The 24,064-nt window shown below is 45.5% G+C and overlaps 1 protein-coding gene across 1 annotated transcript in view; it reads left to right on the forward strand.

Annotated features, from left to right (window-relative positions):
- Positions 1-16,552, forward strand: part of KIF3B (kinesin family member 3B) — a 35,384-nt gene extending 18,832 nt beyond the window's left edge. The window contains exons 2-9 of the mRNA XM_068987036.1: positions 1,497-2,953; positions 7,160-7,261; positions 7,474-7,596; positions 7,702-7,820; positions 12,653-12,766; positions 13,453-13,558; positions 15,633-15,811; positions 16,392-16,552. Of these exons, the coding sequence (XP_068843137.1) occupies positions 1,562-2,953; positions 7,160-7,261; positions 7,474-7,596; positions 7,702-7,820; positions 12,653-12,766; positions 13,453-13,558; positions 15,633-15,811; positions 16,392-16,485 (2,229 nt within the window). The 5' untranslated portion in view covers positions 1,497-1,561 and the 3' untranslated portion in view covers positions 16,486-16,552. The remainder of the gene's footprint in view (positions 1-1,496; positions 2,954-7,159; positions 7,262-7,473; positions 7,597-7,701; positions 7,821-12,652; positions 12,767-13,452; positions 13,559-15,632; positions 15,812-16,391) is intronic.
- Positions 16,553-24,064: the final 7,512 nt, after the last annotated feature.

Below are 24,064 nucleotides of genomic sequence, written 5' to 3' on the forward strand. Positions count from 1 at the left end.
AAGAATCATGTGAATTACCTGTTTGTTTTTAATTTTAAAAATATATATTTAAAAATAATTTTTGTTTTAAAAGTTATTTTATTTATTTGCTTATTTTTGGCTGTGCTGGGTCTTTGTTGCTGCGAGGGCCTTCTCCGCTTGCTGCGAGCGCAGGCTTCTCATGATGGTAGCGTCTCTTGTTGGGGAGCACAGGCTCTAGGCACAGGGACTGCGGTAGCTGCAGCGCGCAGGGCTCAGCAGTTGTGGCTCTCGGGCCCTAGGGTGTGGGCTCAGTAGTTGGGGCATATGGGCTTTGTTGCTCTGTGGCGTGTGGAATCTTCCCAGACCAGAGATCAAACCTGTGTCCCCTGCATTGGCAGGCAGATTCTTATCCATTGCGCCACCAGGGAAGTCAGAATTATCTGTTTTTTTAAAAAGCCTTGGTTTGAGGTTTTGGGGAATTTAACATCATATGTATCTCTTTGCTCTAATTTGCTTGCTCCCTACCCCTTCCCAAAGAACCCATTTAATCATCCATTCTTCTGCTCCATGAGTTTTTAGCACCAAATGAAGTTCTTTTTTGTTTTTACTTAAAAATTTCTTAACATCTATTTTCTTATTTGCATTCAAATTTAAATTTATTGACTGGATAAGTGCTTTCTATGTGATGCATTACCCCACATCCTTGTTTATTAGAACACATTTTGCAGAAGCCATAGTTGATTTTAGAATGGAAAAGTGTTATTAGTACAAGATAGGAAATTCAAGCAGTACTAATGAGTGTATAGTGAAAGTGCTTTTTTTCTTTCTCTAGATCTCTGAGTGTCCTCTGGCCCATAGTTCCCCTCCCAAGGTTGCCACCGTTACCACTTTTACATGTATGCTTCTAATATTGTAGCATGCATATGTAAACTGTGCTATAGACACTGTTCCTCGTCCAGGGTTTTTCACTTAACAGCATATCTTGGTTTAGGATTATGTTTAGATTAGCACATTCTTTTTAGCAACTGCACAGGATTCCACTGCATATATTAAATTTATTTCATCAGCCCCCTCTTGATGGGAATTGAGATTGTCCACAATCTATTGCTACCACAGATGATGCCACAACAGATATCCTTCTATCTGTAGGATAAATTCTTCGAAATACAACTGCTAGATCAAAGGGGCTTTGCATTTTAAATTTAGATAGATAGCTCCAAATGGCTCTATGCAGAGGTTATGGTAGTTCCATAGCATATAAGGTTATTTGGGCTTTTATAAAGCTTCCAGCCACCTCAACCTGTAGTATAGGATAAAATATACATTGAAGAGTGGACAAGCTAGTTGGTCGAGTAGGGTTTTTATTTTTCTCTCTGCAACTGGTTAAGATCCCATGAGGAAATAGCCATTTGTAGTAGTTATTAAGTATGGCTGTCAGAAGGTTGGCTAGATGGAGGTGACCTGGGTGTGTAATCAGCCCCCAGTGACAACTGTACTGTCTGTGCTTACTTTTTTTTTTTTTTCTCCTCCCCTAGGACCCTAGCATCCTGAGATATTTTTGGATTCATAGCCCTTAAGAGTGACCTGGTCAGAGGTCATCATGTCAAAGCTGAAAAGCTCAGAATCAGTCCGGGTGGTGGTTCGCTGTAGGCCCATGAATGGCAAGGAAAAGGCTGCTTCATATGACAAGGTGGTGGATGTGGACGTGAAGCTAGGGCAGGTGTCTGTCAAGAACCCCAAGGGAGTGGCCCATGAAATGCCCAAGACCTTCACTTTTGATGCTGTCTACGACTGGAATGCGAAACAGTTTGAACTCTATGATGAGACCTTCAGACCGCTGGTGGACTCTGTCCTTCAGGGTTTCAATGGGACAATTTTTGCCTATGGACAGACGGGGACTGGGAAAACCTACACGATGGAAGGAGTCCGGGGCGACCCTGAAAAAAGAGGGGTCATCCCTAACTCGTTTGATCACATCTTCACCCATATCTCTCGATCCCAGAATCAACAGTACTTGGTCAGGGCTTCTTACTTGGAGATCTACCAGGAGGAGATCCGAGACCTGCTCTCCAAGGATCAGACCAAAAGGCTCGAGCTCAAAGAGAGGCCTGACACCGGGGTGTACGTGAAAGACTTGTCTTCCTTCGTTACCAAGAGCGTGAAGGAAATAGAGCATGTGATGAACGTGGGGAACCAGAACCGTTCTGTTGGGGCCACCAACATGAATGAGCACAGTTCCCGTTCACATGCAATTTTCGTCATCACCATCGAATGCAGTGAGGTGGGCCTCGACGGTGAAAACCACATCCGGGTAGGGAAACTGAACCTTGTAGATCTTGCTGGCAGTGAACGGCAGGCCAAGACTGGTGCGCAAGGGGAAAGATTGAAGGAGGCAACCAAGATCAACCTGTCCCTTTCGGCCTTGGGTAATGTCATTTCTGCCCTGGTAGATGGAAAAAGCACTCATATTCCATATCGGGACTCCAAGCTTACCAGGCTCCTCCAGGATTCTCTTGGTGGCAATGCTAAAACTGTGATGGTGGCCAACGTGGGGCCCGCCTCCTACAACGTAGAAGAGACCCTAACCACTCTAAGATATGCCAACCGTGCCAAAAACATTAAGAACAAGCCAAGGGTCAACGAGGACCCTAAGGACGCCCTTCTCCGAGAATTCCAGGAAGAGATTGCTCGGCTCAAGGCCCAGTTAGAGAAGCGGTCCATTGGCAGAAGGAAGAGGCGAGAGAAGCGGAGGGGGGTTGGGGGTGGGGAAGAGGAGGAGGAGGAGGGAGAAGAGGGGGAGGAGGAAGGGGATGACAAGGATGATTATTGGCGGGAACAGCAAGAGAAACTGGAGATCGAGAAGCGGGCCATTGTTGAGGACCACAGCTTGGTTGCAGAGGAAAAGAAGAGGCTGCTGAAGGAGAAGGAGAAAAAGATGGAGGATCTGCGGCGGGAGAAGGATGCTGCTGAGGTGCTCGGGGCCAAAATCAAGGTACTGTACCCTGCCGTAGGGCCGTTCTTTTTTTGTTCTAATTTTTTTGTTTTATCAAAAAAAATGATATGAGGAATGATGTTGATATTCAGTGCCCAAGGGCTTCCGTAGTAGCTCAGCTGGTGAAGAATCCTCCTGCAATATAGGAGACCCCAGTTTGATTCCTGAGTCAGGTAGATCCCCTGGAGAAGGAATAGGCTACCCACTCTAGTATTCATGGGTTTACCCGGTGGCTCAGACGGTAAAGAATCCACCTGCAAAGCAGGAGACTTGGGTTCAATCCCTGGGTTGGGAAGATCCCCTGGAGGAGGGCATGGCAACCCATTCCAGTATTCTTGCCTGGAGAATCTTTGACAGTAATATCCATGTACCCCTCTTCCTCCCCCAGTATAAGAAACAGAGTAGCATCTGTATCTTTACAAGCTCTTTGTGCCCCTACCTCCCCAGAGGTAACCGTTACTTGGATTTGGTGTTTATTCTTTCTTTGCTTTTCTTTATAGTTTACCCAAATGTGTATATATGTCTCTACATAAGGGATCATTTTGTGCATGCTCAGTCGCTTCAGTCATGTCCGACTCTGTGTTACCCTGTGGACTGTAGCCCACCCGGCTCCTCTGTCCATGGGATTCTCCAGGCAAGAATACTGGAGTGGGTTGCTGTGCCTTCCTCCAGGGGATCTTCCTGACCCAGAGATTGAACCCACATCTCCTGGGTCTCCTGAATTGCAGGCAGATTCTTTACCCACTAAGCCACCTGTTCAGTTCAGTTCAGTTCAGTCGCTCAGTCGTATCTGACTCTTTGTGACCCCATGAATTGCAGCACACCAGGCCTCCCTGTCCATCACCAACTCCTGGAGTTCACTCAGACTCATGTCCATTGAGTCCGTGATGCCATCCAGCCATCTCATCTTCTGTCGTCCCCTTCTCCTCCTGCCCCCAATCCTTCCCAGCATCAGAGTCTTTTCCAGTGGGTCAACTCTTTGCATGAGGTGGCCAAAGTATTGGAGTTTCAGCTTCAGCATCAGTCCTTCCAAAGAAATCCCAGGGCTGATCTCCTTTAGGATGCACTGGTTGGATCTCCTTGGAGTCCAAGGGACTCTCAAGAGTCTTCTCCAACACCACAGTTCAGAAGCATCAATTCTTCGGCACTCAGCTTTCTTCACAGTCCAACTGTCACATCTATACTTAATTACTAGAAAAACCATAGCCTTGACTAGACGGACCTTTGTTGGAAAAGTAATGTTTCTGCTTTTGAATATGCTATCTAGGTTGGTCATAACTTTTCTTCCAAGGAGTAAGCGTCTTTTAATTTCATGGCTGCAGTCATCTGCAGTGATTTTGGAGCCCCCCCAAAATAAAGTCTGTCACTGTTTCCACTGTATCCCCATCTATTTCCCATAAAGTGATGGGACCAGATGCCATGATCTTAGTTTTCTGAATGTTGAGCTTTAAGCCAACTTTTTCACTCTCCTCTTTCACTTTCATCAAGAGGTTTTTTAGTTCCTCTTCACTTTATGCCATTAGGGTGGTGTCATCTGCCTATCTGAGGTTATTGATATTTCTCCCAGCAATCTTGATTCCAGCTTGTGCTTCTTCCAGCCCAGCATTTCTCATGATGTACTCTGCATAAAGATCTTTTTAGTTTCACATAATTTTTAACTTTTGTATCAATTGAATCCCACTGCTGTGATCTACTTTTATTTGCTAAATGTCATGTTAATGAAATTTACCCATTTTGATGCCTGGAACTGGGATTCATTCATACTGCTCTGAGATTTCCATGGCATTCCATTCTCCTGATAGTGTGGGTTGTTTTAGTTTTCTTGCCCTGATTTCCTTGTCCTTGACTCGAGGAGAACTTGTGTGGTGAGTCTCTTGCTTGACACCATCAGGTCTTAGGGTGTGTTTAGCTTCAACTTCACCAGACAACAACATGTAGCTTTCTCACGTGGTCATGTGTGTTGATGCTTCTACCAGCGGGGTGTGAGTCCTGGTTGTTCCCCATCCTTACCAACACTTGTGATTAGCAGGCTTGAATTTTTGTCTCTCTGGTAGATAAACAATGGTGTCTGCTTGTGGTTTTTCTGTGCAGGGTGCCTCATTAGGCAAGATCACCCCCTGGGTGCTCCCTTGCAGCCAGGCCCTGTGTGCCAGTGGCTGAGTAGAATTCTAGAGTGTGGAGGCGCCCGTGTGTTGCCTGTTCTTTCTGGCACCAATTCCCTCGGGTGCCTGGACTCTGGGCTGCCAAAGGGCTGTCCTGGCAGAGGAGAACACAGCGCTGGCTGTGGAAAACCGAGGATGACCACTGCTTGACAACCCGTCAGAATTCCTTTGAAGCATTGGGTTCTATCTTGTGTTTATGCAGACTTTGATTTCTACTCTAAAACGTGTCTATGTTTATTAATTTAAAAAAAAAATGCCAAAGTGATCTCTTTCCTGCCTCCCCTTCCCCCACCACGTGAAGCTGTACTTTATCTGTGGCATCATATCTGTAGCCCTTTCAGAGAGCTGGGTCCTGTTTGACTTCAGAGGTAGGGATCCTTTGTAGGACTCTCAAGACCTGGTATGAAAATGGAGTCACATACAACACACTTAGGAAGTAACTGTGTTCTGGGGAGGGGCTTACTATGGGGTTCTGTTATGTCACGTGACCCTTCCTGACTCCTGCACTGTGTAACTGGGTATGCTTGTGTTTAATCTGCATGTGGTATTTTTAAAGATCACGGCCTTTATTCAAGCCTGAGAGCACCTAGACTCTAAACAACCTGGGGTAGTCGGGCAACTCTCAGAAGCTGAGTATGGCCAGACTCAGCATCAGCTCAAGGTCACTGGACCTCTTACATGTTTTATTTATGGGAGAATGACATGACATCTGTCTTTCTCAATCCCTGGATGATATACAGTCATAGGACAAAAGAATTTTAGAGCTGGAAGGGAGTGTGTTGGGGGTGGTGATTACTAATCAGTCCAGCCTTTTCGTTTTGAAAAAAGAGGAAAGTCGCAGGGGCAGAAACATGGCAGCAGAGGTAGAAGTTTCCTTAAAGCAAGGTTGTGGAGTTTCTGGAGCCCATGCTTCTCAGGTGCAAATCATTCCCCTGGCTTCAGCCCTCATCTAAATGCTGAAGGTTTTCAGTCTGCATGGTTAGCCCAAAGCTGTCTCCTAACATCCCAGCTGATAGCCTCTGCCTGCTGGGTATTTCCACGGAGATGCCCAGGGCCACGCAGAGCCTGCTTCGGCCTGCCTTTCCTCAGTCTAGCCAGACTCCTTCCTAGGAGTTATCATTGCCAGCTGCCACTCTCTCTCCCGTGGTCTCTGAATCCTGCCTCTCTCGGACCCATCCACTTTGCTCTCCCAACCTCTCCTGCCCCAGCTCAGGCCTGAAACCTTAAAACAGCCTCCTGTCTGCTCTCACTCCACCCAGCCTGCCCTTTTCCAGTTTTTCTTCCTGTTGCAGGGGAGTTTTGTTTCTAAAACACAGATCTGGTTATGTATCCTAGTGCTCAAAGGACACGTCGGTGGTTCCTGCAGTTCTCAGGGTCAAGCTTAGTCTCCCAAACAAGGCTTGGAGGTTTTTGAACTACCCCCTGATCGCTTTGCCAACTTCATGTATCACCGCTCTCTACCCTACCCTCTGAAAACAATTTTTTTTTCCTTAGCTGTTTCCTATTTTTACTTTAGCACTCTTGTAGCTGTCCCTTGAGACAGGAAGCTTTTTCCCTGACTGCCTTTGGGAAGGGCCTGAATTCCCTTCTTCCCGTGTGCCTCTGCCTGTATTACTCTGTCCTTTCCTCATGATAAGATCTGACTCCATCTGATAAGAACCTGCTTACTTGTGGCCCTCTGTGGACTCTCAGCTTTTGACTCATGTTCACAGTGCATCCTCAGTACCTAGCATGTAGAAGGTGCTTAATAGGTTCTAACTGAGGTCAATACTTCATACAAACAAACCAAAAATTTTCTTTAAAATATAAAGAAATATGTCTAGGGAAGCTGTGTCTTCAGTATTTCCATTATAAAGCCCTAGTGAAGCCGCCAAAGCTCCACCCGAGTGATGAGACAGGCCCAGCTGAGCACAGTATATTTTCCCTGAGAATTTACCTGCTTTGGCTCGGTCCGGAGCTCTTTGTTTTTCACAGGCTTCCCTGTGAGGAGCTATGTTCTGAGCGAGACCACTCACGACATGGATTCTGCTCTTTTCTCACAAAGGCCATGGAGAGTAAGCTGCTTGTTGGAGGAAAAAATATAGTAGACCATACAAATGAACAGCAGAAAATCCTGGAGCAGAAACGGCAGGAAATTGCAGAACAGGTAACTTGTCACTCCCTTTGGGAGAGAATGGAGTGGGGCGGGGTGCGTCAATGCTACAGAGCCAATATCTTCTCTGTTAGACTCTTCAAAGGTGATGGGAAGGACATGTGTCAGCCCCTTCCTGGTGGGAGACTGATCTGGAGCACCCAGCCCCATATTCTTGAATAGACGTTGTCTGTAGGCACACTGATCAGTTTTGTGACATTGCTCAGAAACGTCGAGAAAGAGAAATCCAGCAGCAGATGGAAAGCCGAGACGAGGAGACCTTGGAACTGAAGGAGACATACAGCTCATTGCAGCAAGAGGTGGACATCAAGACCAAGAAACTCAAAAAGGTAGGAAAGGAATGAGGCAGGCAGACGCTCCTTGAGGTGTGGGGCAGAGTGAACTCTGTTGTCTAGAGGGCTGCCCGGCTCAGCCGCCTCTCCTGTTGTTTCCAGCTCTTCTCTAAGCTTCAGGCAGTCAAGGCAGAGATCCATGACCTCCAAGAAGAGCACATCAAGGAGCGGCAGGAGCTGGAGCAGACCCAGAATGAGCTCACCAGGGAGCTGAAACTCAAGTAAGTCCTGGGCCTTCCGGGGCACCCCAGCCGCTTGCTGTGTTGTTGTTTGTTAAGTAGGAAACCCCTCAGAAGACAGAGCCCCTGCTTGCTTCTCTCCATCTCTCGCCACCTTGTCTGTCTTCTGTTTATTCCTAAGAAAGTTATTTTCTGTCTCTGCATCCCATCTGTTAACTGAGTATCTTCACCGGATGATCTCCAAGTTCCTCCCATTCTGCCTTACTGAAGCCATTATCTATTGATGAAAGGGAATCTTTTATTAATTAGAATTTTCTGAATGCTATAAGGAACACCCAAATATCCATTGCCCAGCAGTGGTGGTGGTTTAATCGCTAAGTCATGTCTGACTGTTGTGATCCCATGGACTATAGCCTGCCAGGCTCCTCTGTCCGTGGGATTTCCCAGGCAGGAAGGCAGGAATACTGGAGTGGGTTGCCATTTTTTTCTCCAGGGGATCTTCCTGACCCAGGGATCGAACCCAAGTCTCCTGCATTGCAGGTGGATTCTCTACTGGTGAGCTACCAGGAAAGCCCAAGATGCTATGATAAACAGTCTTTTGTTCTCCATCTTTCATAGTTTGGTTGCTTTTGGTTTTTTAGGGGGGTGGGCTCTACCATGTAGCCTGCAGAATCTTATTTCTCCCACCAGGGATTGAACCCATGCCCCCTTCAGTGAAAGCACAGATCTTTATCCTCATAAAAATACTTTAAAGCAAATCTTACATCATGTTACCTCATTCCTACATACTTACATATGTACCACAGTGTTGTTTTTTTTTTAAGAAAATCTTTATTGAGATATAATTCACATACCGTACAATTCACTTATTTAAAGTATGCAAGATACAAGTCAGTTTTTTTACTGTGGCTGCACAGCTTGGGGAATCTGTTCCCTCACCAAGGATTGAACCTGGGCCACAGCAATGAAAGCCAGGAATCCTAACCATTAGGTAACCAGGGAACTCCCCCACAAGTCATTTAAATATGTATGCATATGTTTACTTGGCTGTAAAGTCAACACTACAGTCTAATTTTAGAACATTTGTGGGTGCCCTCACCCAAAGAAAACGTGTACCGGTTGTCAGTCACTCCTTATTATCTCCTCCCCCAGCCTTATAAGTAACTGATCTACTTTCTGACTCTGTAAATTAACCTATTCTGGACCTTTCGTATACACGGAATTAAATAGGATGTGGTCTTTGTGACTGGTTTCTTTCAATTAACATGTCTTCAGGAGTTATCCATGTTGCAGGATGTTAGCACTTCTTTTTGTAGAGCTGACCCATATTATATGAATATTCCACATTTTATTTATCCTTTCATCAGTTGATGGACATTTGGGTTGTTTCTGCTTTTCAGATATAGTTAATAATGCTGCTATGAACATTTGTGTCCAAGTTTAATTGTGGACTTAACATTTTTAGTTCTCTTAGGTTATCCAAGAGTCTTACAGATTTAGGTCTTACATTTAGTCTATGATCCATTTAGAGTTAATTTCTTACATGGTCTGGAGTATGGTTCCAGATGCATTCTTTTGCATGTGGATATTCAGTTGTCCCAGCACCTTTTGTTGAAAAGTGTCTTCCCTTTTTTTCTTTGCATCCTTGTTGAAAGTCAGTTGACCGTAATTGTAAAGTTTGTTTCTGTACCTTCAGTACTGTTCTGTTGAACTGTATGTCTGTCATTATGCCAGTATCAACCGTCTTATTTACTGTAGCTTTGTAGTAAGTTTTGAAATGAGAAAATGTGAGTGCTCCAGTGTTTTGTTCTTTTTCAAGATTCTTTTGGCTATTCAGGGTCTCGTGCATTTCCATATAAACTTTAAGATCAGTGTCTCAATTTCTACAAAAGAAAAACAGTTGAGATTTTGATTGGAATTGTGTTGACTGTATAGATCAATTTGGAGAGTGTTGTTATCTTAACAGTATTAAGTATGCTGATCCATGAACATGGGATGTTTTTCCATTTATTTGAATCTTCTTTAATTTCTGTCATAAATGTTTGTATTTTTCATTGCATAGTCTTTGCACTTCTTTTGTTAAATTTATACCTAAGTATTTTGTTTTTTGATGCTATCATATGAGGAATTGTTTTCTTAATTTTATTTTCAGAATGTTTATTCTGAAGCTACTGTGTCAGAATTAAAATTGATTTTTGTGGATGTAATGATAGATTTTCACCTAACAAAATTAACATTGTTTCTTAGTATTCTCTCATACCCTACCCATATTTGGACTTCCTTGGTTTATTTGTATTAAGATCTACATAAGGACTATATATTGCATTTAGTTATTATGTCTGTTATGCTTATTTTAATCTGGAGCAACCCCTTTCCTTTTTAGAAACTTTTTTTCGTAGTTGTATTGTTGAAAAGGCTGGGGCAGTTAGCCTAGAGAAATATACCACATTCTGGATTTGTCAGTCTGCTGCTTCTTCATGGTGTCATTTAGCTTGCGTCTCTATCTTCTTTACTTCCTTTAACTGAAGGTGAACTCTGAAGGACTGGTTCTTAACCTTGATTACACACATAAATCATCGGAGGAGTTTTTAAAAATAGTGACACTTGGGTCCTACCCAAGAGGTTCTGATTTCACTCGTCTAGGCAGTGGTCCTTAAACTTTCAGCAGGTACCAGTTCATCTGAAGGGCTTGTTAAACGTGGATCGCTGGGCCCCACATCCAGAGAATCTGATTCAGCACATCTGGGGTGGGGCCTGAGCATTTGCATTCACAAGTACCAGCTGTTGTTTCTGCTGGTTTTTGAGCACACTTTGAGAATCACTGATCTCTCACGAGGTCTGACTAAGATATTGTGAGTGATATTGATGTGCAGCCTGGCTTGAGAACCACTGAGCTAATGGTTTCAGCCAACAGTGATCTTTGTGTAACTCCATTATTTCATTAGGGGTTTTGCAAATTAAAAAACAAATTTTTAATATCAGTTCTTCCACTTCATTTGCTCCAAGTTTTCTTTAAAGAGGAACTTTTTATTGAGAAGGAAATGGCAGTCCACTCCAGTATTCTTGCCTGGGAAATCCTGTGGACAGAGAAGCCTGGTGGGCTACAGTCTATGGGGTCGCAAAGAGTCAGACACAACTTAGCAACTAAACACAACTGCAGCAACAAAGACTCAGTGCAGCCAAAAATAAATACATTTTTTTTGAAAAAGAACTTTCAAAGAGATTCTTTTAATGATTAAGTTGTAAATTTGGGACGGAGTCCTTAAAATTAAATATATGTGTTAGTTCTCTTGCTAGGCATGTACACCTAGAAAAAAGGTCAGAACAAAATATGTCAAAATGTCTGTTTCTGAGTATTGAAATTGTAATTGTATTTCTCACATTTTCTTTTCTTAAAAAAAATTTCTTTTTCACCCTGCATAGAATGTAGGTTCTTAGTTCCCTGACCAGTGATTGAACCTGCACCCCCTGCCTTGGGAGGTCAGAGCGTTAACCACTTCACCACCAGGGAAGTCTCACATTTTCTAATGTATAAATAAGATCTTTAAAATCACAAAAAAAAGGACCCCAAATATATGAAAAATCATTTCTTAAATAGTCAAATAAAGAGAAAATGTCATCTCTCCAAATTATTTTTTTAAGGAAGTAATTTTCATTGTTCTGTCTCTTCTTCATATCTACTTAATAAACAGCAAGCCAGCCTGTTTCTCATAGTCCCCTCGACCTCTGTGGTGTTTGTTTTGTGTGTCTCTGTCGTTCACACCCTGTTGGCATTGTTCTGTCCTGAGGTCTGGAAGGAGTGCACTCAGAGAGGGGCAGGAAATAGTCATCACCATGGAGAGACACAGCTCAGCGGGTTCCAGTTTCACTGTCTCCCGTGTTCCCTGGGTGCTTCTGAGGCAGAGACTCTTCTCAGGAATGGTCTTCATTTGCAGGGATCTAAGGGGCTGAAATGCATCTTGTTCTCCTCTTTGTTCTGGTGATTCGAATGTGGAGTTTTCCACCTTGGGCAACAGTCCATAGGAATGGAGGAAGGCATTTGAAATTGTAATCTGTTTTCAGCATTTTGGAAATTAAGGAGCAGGTTTAGCAGTACCAGTGGCCCTCCCTCAAGTACTTAGCACAAGTTCACTGCAGCATAGCCCAGGCATTGCCTTCCTCTTTATTTTTAAAAATTATTTGTTTATTTGCCTCAAAAACTGTGGGATCTTAGTTCCCCGACATCAAATCCAGTCCCCTCGCATTGGAAGTGTGGAGTCTTAGCCACTGGACCACCAGGGAAGTCCCTCCCTTCCTCTTTAGTCCTTCCACCTCCTCAAGCTGCTACTGCTTGGGGATAAGTGACCTTTCCATATTCCTACAATAGCTGCTGCTAAGTTGCTTTAGTCGTGTTTGACTCTGTGCGACCCCATAGACGGCAGCCCACCAGGCTTCCCCGTCCCTGGGATTCTCCAGGCAAGAACAGTGGAGTGGGCTGCCATTTCCTTCTCCAATGCATGAAAGTGAAAAGTGAAAGTGAAGCCGCTCAGTCGTGTTCAACTCTTAGCAACCCCATGGACTGTAGCCTACCAGGCTCCTCCCTCCGTGGGATTTTCCAGGCAAGAGTACTGGAGTCGGGTGCCATTGCCTTCTCCATTCCTATGATAGACCTGTCAGCATACCTACGAGTGTTCCTCTGTCTCAGGCAGGGGCCAGTGTCGTTCCTGTCTGTACCCCAGCTCCTAGTATGATGGTAGTCCCCTTGTACCTGCTCAGTAGATGTTGGTTGAGTGACTTGGCCCTTACCTATTACTTGCTTCATGTGGGACCAGATAGCCAGCACCCATTTCTTGTTCTTTGTCCATCTGTTCGCCTGTGTATTTGTGCTCTTACAGGCATCTTATTATAGAAAACTTCATTCCCCTGGAAGAAAAAAGTAAAATTATGAATAGATCCTTCTTTGATGAAGAGGAAGATCATTGGAAATTACATCCTATAACCAGACTGGAGTAAGTCACTATTGACTTGTAATGTGGGAATGGGGTGGGGTAGAATGTTGATAAGCTGGACTTGCCCAGAGGAGAATGGTAAAATGCAGTCTGGTTCCTTTGAACTTGGAACCAGTTGCAGCTGTGACTTTGTGGCTGCTGTAAGTTCATGAAGTAAACATTGGGTGACGAGTGTGGTATTAGGAATTGGGAAACATTATCATAGTGAACTAATGGCCTTTCCCAAGTTCCTGCTCTTCAGCTTCCCCTGTCCAGTGAAGTGTGCCAGGCCAGGGGCGGGGGGGCAGTACACAGGTGTTATCTTATCTGTCAGTCTGACTGTGTGGAGGATTCTCAGTCTCTGTCTGGGTCCTGCTGGAAAGATGAGAGAAGTCTGCCAAGGATGTGGGAGTGGGGAGTGTGGACAGCTCAGCTTCACGCCTGCTATCTAAGAACTGGATGATGACTCAGAGCCCCTCCAGCTTGAAAGATGCATGATGCTCACATGTGAATCAGAAAGCAATTCAAGCAGAAAATATAAGCAGCTGCCACCCCATTTACATGTCAGCCCTCAGTCCAGGGAGTTTCCCATTTTGGGTTCTACCTAAAGGAGGCTCAGAATTTTCTGAGTGCTAGTTCCACAGTCCCAATCCTGGGACTGTGGGACACACTCTGGCCTGGGTCTTGAGCACACAGTCCATTTCCAGGAACCAGCAGATGATGAAAAGGCCAGTCTCAGCTGTGGGATACAGGAGACCGTTGAGCCAGCACGCAAGAATGTCCATGATGGTTCGTCCAGACGTTCGATACAGGGTGAGAAGATTGTACTCATGTTTCTCTCCTCTCTGTCCTGGAGGAGTTTAAATTTATGTAAACCCTTTGACCCGTCTGCACAGTCATAATTTGTATCCTGACACTTTTAAGAGGGACCTGAGGACAGCTACATTAATAACAATTATAACAAATAATACGTATGACTAATGAATCATAAATAACAAGGTAAAAGAGAATGAGATTTAGCAAATTAGGGCTAGGGAAGGAGAGAGTACAAACATACTGTAGTCCCTGTGGCCAGTACACATTAATAGTGAGTTTCAGAATGGCCTTGTGGGGTGACGGGAAGGAAAGACGTCTAATGACAGGAGATGGAGGTTCGTGAAAGAACTTGCGGTCCTTCCATTTAACAGAATATGTGTGAGCCATGTAGTTAATTGAAGTGACATAATTGATAACTAGTTAATGACCCAAGCATATTTTACAGTAGAAACACCATACAGGCTTCTGTTTATAAGCACTGATCATGCAGCAGGCCCTGTACTCAGCGCTTTGCTGCTTTGTGTGACTGAGCCCTCCCACTCACTCTGTGTGGTCAGTCCTATGGCTTAAAAGTTCAGGTAGCTGGTAAGTGGATGAGCCAGGAGATGCAGGTATTGTTCAGCTATAGAACAATTGGTCCTGAAAGCGTATATATGAATTTAAAAGTCGGGTGCAAAGTAGATCAAAATGTGAACTGGTAATTGCTGGTTAATGAAAGCACAGTCATTTAAAATTTTCTTCATTTTGCTTATCTGTATTTTTTATAACTATCCATGGGGAACCTCTATTATGCTTATTTATTTAGACTGCACTGCATGGCTTATGGGATCTTAGTTTCCCCAACCAGGGTTCGCACCTGGACCACAGCAGTGAAAGCAGCAAGTCCTAACCACTGAACTACCAGGGAGTTCTCTAAATTACTTTTATGATGAAAGCTTGTCACTTAAAAATTTTAAGATGTTTTTGAGTCTCCCTTGGCAGCCAGAGCAAGGCAGATTAGGACTAGTTAACTCTTCAAGCACCGTTCTTCCTGGCACTGAGTTATTCTGAATAAGGAAAACAAAAGCAAAAAAGAGATTATCAGATGTGGCTTTATGTCGTGGAAGATGAGGAATGTGTCAGAGTTCTCGGAAGCATTTTTCTAGCAGTTTCAGAGGATGCATATCTTGCCAGTTCATTTCATGTCTTCAGCCTAAAAACATGATTTTAAAGCCAACAAATCAAATACATGGGTTTCCAGGGGGCTTACCTTGATCCAGAGATAGAATTTCAAGCAGTGGCGCTCAGATGATTGTTAGCAACAGACCTGCTCCATTGAGAGACATGTATTGCAGTATCTCAATATATAAAATTGATCAACGGAGCCACTCCATTCTCTCCCGTAACCTCCTCCCAGCTGGTTTCCCTCATGCCCCGGCCAGGGCCTTGGGGCTTGAACTCCACTGACTGGGAGGAGCTAGAGGGGAAGATGTGGAGCCATGGGTGTTCTTCCCTCGTCACCCTCGGCTTAGTGTTTAGGGGCTAGGAAAAGGCCCACCACAGAAGATCGAATGAGGGAATCTCTCTACAAGGCCAGTTATGAGGCAGAGCCTGCTCTGATTTTCAAAATCTGATAATAAGCACGTACACTGCCCCCTGCACACACTCCTCATATATGCACCATACCTGCCTCCTTCCCTCTACAGCCAGAAAATTCATCAGAGCTGCTGTAGGTATGGAGATTTTTGATGACTACAATTTTCTTCTGCATATCTTTTTATATTTTTATACTGTCTACAATAAATGGGTTGTACTTAATTTATTATTTTCTCTTGATTATTCCCCTTAGGGTGCAATACACATTCTTTTTTTTTTTTTTTAAAGGAAAATAGAGAAAAGCATAGAAAGTAAATAAAAGTCATCTGAAATAGCACCAGGAAAAAAGTTATAAAACTACATCACTTTTTCTAGACAGACCCTTGGTAGGCTTTGAGTAGCAAGCAATCTGAGGTTCTGTTCTTGGGTTTAGATTGTTAGAACTCCTTTTGTCTGATTGGGCGCCATCCTAGCTGTCTTGGCTCTGCTTCTGTAGGCAGAAAACATCATGCTGCTGGAGCTGGACATGCCCAGTCGGACCACCAGAGACTACGAGGGCCCCGCCATCGCCCCCAAGGTCCAGGCCGCATTGGATGCGGCTCTACAGGATGAAGATGAGATACAGGTGGATGCGTCATCCTTTGAAAGCACTGCACATAAGAAAACCAAGGCCAGGTGAGTGGCCTTGGGGACCTATGTTTGAACAGAACATGTCTGAACAAGGACAGATGAGGGGAGAGGGTAGCAAATGTGCTTGTTTATCATAGAACTAAGTGGCGAAGCCCGAGTTAACCTCAGTCTGTCTGCATCCACAGCCCAGGCTCTGAGCCTCAATTTAAATAACCAGCCACTTAATTTGGTGCTCAATTAGAAATCCTGTCTTATTAAATTCCGGATTAGAAGTTTAAGGAAAATAACTGAGTACAAAGCCAAAAATGGATGGAATTTTACCTGCATACTTAGTTTTTTTTTTTTTCCTTCTTACCAATTTGGAGAAGACAGTCAAGATGTAATTTTAATGGAAGAACAATTGCTGAGAATCAAGAGTCCCTCCCTGAGGTGTCATCCGTCCATTGTCGGGTCATGTCGGCTATCCGAGAGGGTCACGCTGTGCCAGTCTCTGGTGGTTTTACAATTGAAAGTCCTTGAGGCAAGGCCACTCTGAGACATAATGGCCACTGATGGGAAGGGAGGCTTATCTGCATCAGAGAGAGCAATGGGATGTGTAATGGACATATGTGCTTGACTCTTGCAGGCCTAAAAGTGGAAGGAAGTCGGGCTCCTCCTCTTCCTCAGGAACCCCCGCATCTCAGCTTTATCCACAGCCTCGGGGGCTAGTTCCAAAGTAAAGCCACTTCCCCTCTCCCAGGTTACAAACAGCCTTGCCTTCTGGGAGAAGAGACAAGCAAAAACCTGCAGAGAGGACTTGACCCCAAACTCAGAACCATTCCCCTGGGGAGAAGCAATGGCCTCTTTGCCGATGAACCAACTTAATCTGGTTGAACAGGCTGGTCGTAAGATGGCACTCAGCTCCTCTGGGACTTGTCCTTTGATTAGCATCTCAGAACTGCCTGGATAAGGTAAAGTGTGATAGCCAGAGTGGAAAGCAAGAGAGTGACCGGTGACCTTGCTTCCCTTCTCCCTTGCCACCTCCTCTCCTTTTTCTTGCTGTCCCATCCTCTCCCCGCTACTTTTCTAGCCTGTTCTTTATACTGGGCTCCCTTCTTGTTGAAGAATAGGGCAAAATCAGGAGTCACCTCAGCAGACCAACTCTTTGGAGCCTCAGGATAAAGTGGCAAAGGGTCTGAAAAGCGAAAGTCCTAGAACTTGAGCAGGTGCTCGTTCTTATAGGTAGAAAATGAGAAATCTCATTTGGAGCTAAGCCTCTGAGGGGCACGGTCCATGCACCTCAGTAAGAAGTGGATCTGCTTTTGGGATCTGCTGAAGGAGCAGATATTTTCCAAGGAAGCTGCCAACTTCTGCTCCAGAAGGATTCCATGTCAGAAGCAATAGAAATAACACTTCCTCTGCCTCCTTGGAGAGTTTAGGGAAACAGCTTCTCTAGAACCTCAAAACCATGACCATCTTATCCAAGACGTGAATCTGTAAGCTGATGCCATGTCCATACGCCGTGTCACTTTGTTCTTTATTGGTCACCATCTATTCCCACGCACATTCCCTGAGCAAACCTGCCTGGGGCCATCCTCTGCCTCCGGAGCATGCTCTGCAGTGGGCCTGTATTTTGGGAAAAGGGAGGCTGTCTCTGCCTTCTCTGATGGGACCAGAGCTGGGGGCGTGAGACACAGAGAAGCACTTCTGCATCCCCTGTTTTGTTCCATCCTTGCATAGAGAGCTCTGGGGTGACGAGGTGGGTGCCAAGATGGAGTCGTGAGGCTTGGTGCAGTGGCAGAGGAAGACGTCACAGCTGGTGCGGCAGAGGAATCCTGCCTGCCTCCGGCAGAAAACTCACCTAATCCTAGAACTGGGGCTCCCCCCAGGCAGAGCCCGGGGCAGTAGCAAGGCATGGCCGTGCGATGGAATAGTTCAGAGGAGTTAGGAGTTCCCGTTTACATGTACTGGTTTGGTTTGTAAGTTTTAGTTCTCTGTATTATTGAAACTCAGAATTTGGCTTTATGTTGGTCACTAGGTGGATGTTACTCATTTCCCCCCATGAGAAGCTCATAAGTGTGTATGGGTGTGCAAGCACAGTGGTGCCTATGTTCTTTGAATGTGTCGTGTGTGTCTGTGAGAGAGAGAGAGAGACCAAGAACTTGCCCGACTTTAGAAATACACTAACGTGCAGTTGTTGCCTTTGTCTGTATTAAAGGCCCGCTGAATGACTAATCCAGGCTGGAAGCTCCCACGTGGGGTCTGAGTCCACGAGCCAAGCCTGAGGGGACAATATGTGTCCCTAGTCGGCCACACCGGCGCACTTTGCTGGCACCGTGCCTCGGGAAGGTGGCGACTCAGTGGGCCTTGAGTTATGTTTTAACTCAGCTGCTCAGTTCCCAGGGCACATTTCTGGATCAGAACCCGTGGGAAAGAGGAGGTACCGAGTGCAATGTCTTAGCGTCCTGCAAATGGAGATCTGTCGTCTACCAGCTTATCTCCTGTTTAGTAACCATTCTTTCTGAACCCAGGGCCCTTTTCAGCAATTCGTGGAGCATAATGGAAGCATCCCTCATCTTTCTCGGGATCAAACTCTGTTCTTTATTATTTACTAAGAATGTCCCTGTTTGAACAGGAACCAAATGATGGGGTGGGTAGCCTAAGATGGTGACCTGCTGGTTACACCTGTCTCTTGGCACTGCATTTCCTTGAAGCTGATCTGAATTCTGTAGGCTGAACATTTCCATCTAGGAAGTCTGAGAATTAAAAATTGCAGATAACCCTGTAGCTGAATACTGATGTCTCAAGGTGACTATTCTGACCATGGGTGGTTGAATGACCATGGAACTTTTCTAAGAAGGCAAAAGAAGCCAAGTTGACAGGCAGGGTCATGAAAACAGGCCTGCCTTGTACTCAGCTGTGTTCATCTGGTGGTCTGTGAAATGAAGTCGAAGAACACCTGGCTGGAGGTTGAGTCTCCGGTGCTTTTCTTCTCTCAAATGGATCCGATGAATATTCGAATAGAGTAAAGTGTCCTGCTGCCACCAGGAAGCTGCTGCTTTGGGCTCTGAGGGACCAGGTTTTTATTGTCTGTTGTCATGCTAGAATGTTCCAAGCCCTCTGAGCACCTTCACGTCAGCAGCACCTAATGAAATTTGGCAGCAAGGTCCCAGGATCTAATAAGCTCATCTGAGAGAAGGAGTTTGAGACAGACGTGCAACTGCCTGCAGAAATGTATCGTTTCAGATTTCAAATCCCATGTCTCCCAAGCCCCTGGATTCAGAACTCACGGCCACAAATCATAGGCATGAAGCACTTTCTTAAGACTCCACCCTAACGCTGGATGGCTCCCCGTTGAATGCCTGCATGCTGCTTGAATGGCACCACCCGCATCTCCACGACCACGGGCGTCAAGAGAGTTGCTCAGCTCCGGCATGGGCCACGCTCTACTTCTCCTGTGTGACTCTTGTAAGTGCCCCTTCACTGAATGTAGAATCGTTGCCAAGTTTGTGAGAAGTGTCCATTCCCTGTCAACGTGGGATATCAGTCCAGCCTCACATTTCCCACTGGAGGTCAAGGCTCGGTGCGAACACCACCTTGGGCCATCTCAGCACCATCAGTGGACAAAAATGGGGCTGTTAATACACTCTAAAAGCCATAATCAGAATGCTCAGAAGGACCTGGGTAAGAACAGCAGGCCTGGCTATTGTGTATCGTGCAAGGCTGTGTCTTGTACTGTTTGGAAATCTGACCCCCCTCCTCCCTGCCCTCGCTTCTTGAATGAAATGCTTCTGAGGTTATTTATGAAAGGAGTGATCCTGGGGCAGGCAGGAGGCAGTGGGCTTTATGGCTCCTTGGAGTTACTATTGATCTTGACCTTCTCTTTGGCTACCTTTAGACAAAGAATATGCCAATACTTGGGGCTCTGAGTTTTATAGTCAATATTTATTTGTATCATCTCTTTGTCTAGGAATGTAAAAGTGACTCTAAACTAAGATGTGTAATAAAAATCAGATTTATTGTACCTCCAAAAAGGTGTCCTCATAAATGACTGATGCTTCTGAGAATGACATGCTGGTGGCTGACACACTGCCAATTTCTTTTAAACATTTGAATCTTTCCAGTGGAAGGAGGGTGGGAGTGGAACATGAAGACTGAGTTGGAATGTTGGCATTTAAAAAATATAGCAGCAAGGTGAAGGGACATGAAATGAAAGAGTGACAAAAGAATGCTCTTTGTGGTTTTCCATGGAAGTTCCTAAGACAGGCATGAAATTACTTTTAATTTCTGTGTTTTGTTTTTTAATGTTTCTTTACATTTATTATATACTTTAGAATATACATTTTTTAACACAAAAATATTTCATGTTATTTACTATCAAGAAAAAATTACCAGAAATGAGCGACTCATTGTTGGTCTTATGGTTTCTTATGTGCTCAGGCCTGCTGGAGTGTCCCGGCCCCCAGGATGGAGGAAGGGTCATGTACCTTGTGTGAGGGGTGGAGACTCAATAGAAGGAGCTCAGACCCTGGACTCTGAGCTCAGCTTGAATCCTGCTTGTGCCTATGCTTACTAGCTGTGCAACTATGAGGATTTTAGTTTTTCTGTCTAAACCTTGGTGTGTGTGTGTGTGGAGGGGTGGGGCTTGTCTGTAAAACAGGGTCATAGTCACACCTGGAAGGGCCACTGTAGGGATTAGCATTGCATTTAAAGCAACAAGTACACGAGTATATGGATGAAAGCAGACATTTTCAAATGTGGTTATTGGGCGTTCCCTGTGGTCCAGTGGTTAGGACTCTGCACTTTCACTGCTGAGAGCCTGAGTTCAATCCCTAGTTGGGAAACTAAGATCATACAAACTGTGTGGTGTGATTCCCTCGTACCCCCAAAGCCCCCACCCCACCCCCGCCACCACTCAATAATAAAATTATTTGGTTATTGCTGTGACAGGGCCCTGGATTCAGAAGACACCATGAGCAATTTGTATCCTAAGAAACTAGAAGCTAGTACTGGGTGTATTATGTTCAGAAACCCCTAGGCCTCTATAGAAAAGCGGCTAATCACTTAACAAATACATGTTGAGTATCTCCTCTGTGCCATGCTGTTCCAGGAACTGGATACAGAGATGTGAGCAACATAGCCCCTGCCCACACACAGCTTGTGCTTGCATGGGAGAGGGAGGTGGGGTAAATGCTAACCAAAAGCACCTGAATGTATATTACCCAGTCATGACAAATGTCCTGACATGCTATTATAAGAGAGTAATAGCAGCCTGATTTGGATTGGGTGAGTAAAGAAGGGAAGGGCTTTCTGAAGAAATGGCATAAAGTGAGATCCAGAGGACAAAGAGTTACCGGGACAGGAATAAAGAAAGAAATTTGTTCAAAGAGGGAACAGCACCTGTGAAAGCCTCATGTAACAGACAACTAGGATTTCATGGGAAGGTATCTGCAGTCCTTTTCTACCCTCACTAGGGGGAAGCATGCAGAGCTTCTGTAAAAAAGATTATAGTATAGGACTTTAGAAATAGGTACACCAGCGAGAAATGGAAAGAACAGAGAGGACAGTGGTTTCTGTGATTGGGCAGATGATCCTTAACTCTTCAGAAGATGCCCTCAAACTACATGTAACATCCCTATAGTCCCCTTTCTTTCCCAAAAGAGTTAAAAATCATAGGTTAGCCTAGCCTACATGGTTAACTATTTTAGAATAAAATCAAAACTCATTAGCCGGAAAGCAAGGGTTCAAAGTGTGATCTGAAGAATTATGAGTGTGTTCTTGAAAGTGACAGAGCTCTGGGTGGTCAGGGGCTAACCTATCAGGGGAGGTCCAGGGCAGGGTTGCTGGGCAACTTGGAAATTCCTGCTGACTCACCAGGTTGTCTTCTCATCTTCTGGATTGTTTTAAGGAAAAAAAAAAATCAAGAAACTACTCAAACCTTGTGTGACAGAGTAAGAAGTATGTAGTTGGTCTTCGTCCCCCAAAAAACTTCTACAACCCCTGAAATTTCCGTAATTACAAGAGTAACTTCCGGTGTTTCTAAGAAGCCCCTTTCAGCCACACCAGAGCTTAGGCTAACAAAGTGACCTATGGATAGCTTAGGGGTGGAGGCTGGTTGCCAGAGGAACCGATCATGTGATTAGCGTTGGAACTTTCAGCACCCTTCCTGACCTCCGGGTAGGGGAGAGGAACTGGAGATTGAGTTAATCACCAGTAGTCAATGATTCAGTCATTCCTGCTTGCCTAATGGAACCCATCCATAAAAGCACCTGAACGATGAGGGTTTGGAGCACTTCCAGGCTGGTGAACTCACGAAAGTGCTGGAAGGACGGCGTGCCTAAAGAGGGCCAGGAGGCTCCATGGCCCTCCCCTGACCTGGCACTATGCAGTTCTTCCATTTGGATGTTCCTGAGTCGCATCAGTAAAATGGTAATAGTATAAAGTGCGTTCCTGAGTTTCTGTGAGCCATTCATTCTAGTAATTATTTAACCTGAGGAAAGGATTGTGGAAACCCTCGGCAGTTACAGCTGATTGGTCAGAGGTCCAAGTGGCAACCTGGAACACTGGACTAGCCTCTGAAACGGGGTGTGTGGGGGGGGGCAGTCTTGTGGGACCAAGTCCTTAGATACTGGGAGTTAGTGTCAGTATTGAAAATGGATTTGCAGGACACCCATTTGGTGTCTGGAGAATCAGAGACTTAATGGGTGGAGGGAAGAAAAAACCCATGCATTTCATTGTCAGAAGTACTGTGACTAAGAACAGTTGACCTTGGAAACTGTTTTGAACTTGACGCTGACAGTCTGTCTCAGGGCGCGTGATTTTGGCAGGCCCTCTTGCACTAGAGTTGCCATCGGACTGAAGTTTACCCTGAGAATCTGGTCTCCGAGGACCATGCGGTGGTCACATCTGCCAACAGGGTTGTCAGTGGCGTTTATCAAGGATGTAACTGTAGCTCTCACAGCTGCTCCTGTTTCATCCTCTGTTTCTATCAGCAGTCTGTGGTTAACCATCCCCCGGTGCTTCAGTTAGGCGAGCTGACTGGGGATGGCTTTGAGGGTGGGGAATGGGCAGAAAGAGAGGTGGCTCACCCGCATGGCTAGGGACGGTGCCACCCACAGGAACTTGTTGAATGCTTGCAAGCGCCAGGTGTCTTGCTCTGCCCTGGAGACAGGAGTAACATGTACTCTAGCCCTTCTGAAGCCGGGAGAGAGAGAAACAGGATGAGAGAAACAAGTCTCAGAACGGTGATTCAGAGTGGTTAGGACCCTATAGACGGCCAGTCTCCTCCCCTCGTGCCGCTCTCCCAGGCCTCCTCTTGGTGCTCGGTAATTCCAGCCGCTTACAGGCCATGACGCCTTCGCATGTGCTGTGCCCTGTTTCTGGTAATTTCTCCCCACTCCTGCTTGGTTCACTCATACTCATCTTTCAGACACTCATTTAATGCCATCTCTTCTAAGAAGCCTTCCCCAACCACCCATTCTGGTTTCCCCTCGTCTCTACCTGGCTGTGCAGTGTCTCTCACTGAACCGCATGTCCTTCTAAGCCCTTTCCCCAATTGCAATGTATTTGTTTGTCTTGGTCTCCCCACGCTGGACCGTTAAGTTCCCTGAGGGCGTGTTGTGTCGTCTTCTCCAGCTTGATGCTCTGATGGATCAAGTGGTAGGGTCAGTGCTGACACCCGCAGCTCAGAACAGAGTGTTTTCTGTCAGAGGAAAGGGTGGTGGGACAGGAGGGGTAGAAAAAGACTTCACAGAGGAGGCGTGCTCCTGCAGAACGAGCAGGGTAGCAGCCCCCTCCAAGGAGGAGGGAAGGGCATGGCAAACAGACAACAGCATGGACAAGCACAGGGAGGGTGTGCTGGAGTGAGGGAGCAGACTGTGAGAAGGGGCTCAACTCCACGGCACAGCCTGAAGATAGAGGGCCGGCCCTTGGAGGCTTTTTTGGTGGATGTGTGTGTGAGGGAGTGACGCCCGGTCCTACTTACACTCCAGGCATTTTCTCCTTAAGCCAGCCTCTCCTGCTCCTGTTTCTCCCCGAGATAACAGGAAGCAGTTTCACCAAGTGCTGCTTTAAGTGTGCCTGCTGTTCACACAGGTTTTCTGGGCTCAGTTGGCAGACTCCATTCTGCAAGGAGCTTTCCCTGGCACAGCTCAGAACCCAAGGAATTCCAAGGGTTGACTGTGAGTCAGTTCCCTTGGAAATGGGGCTGAGGCATTTTTCAAAGCAGTAGGATGGAAGGTGGTGCCTTTGCTACGTTTAGGAACAGAGAAATTAAACTTCTGCCATTGGTTTTGAAATTTATCTTCTTTGGCCAGTGAC

The sequence above is a fragment of the Capricornis sumatraensis genome, chromosome 15 (genome assembly GCF_032405125.1).
Source record: "Capricornis sumatraensis isolate serow.1 chromosome 15, serow.2, whole genome shotgun sequence".
NCBI classification, from domain to species: domain Eukaryota; kingdom Metazoa; phylum Chordata; class Mammalia; order Artiodactyla; family Bovidae; genus Capricornis; species Capricornis sumatraensis.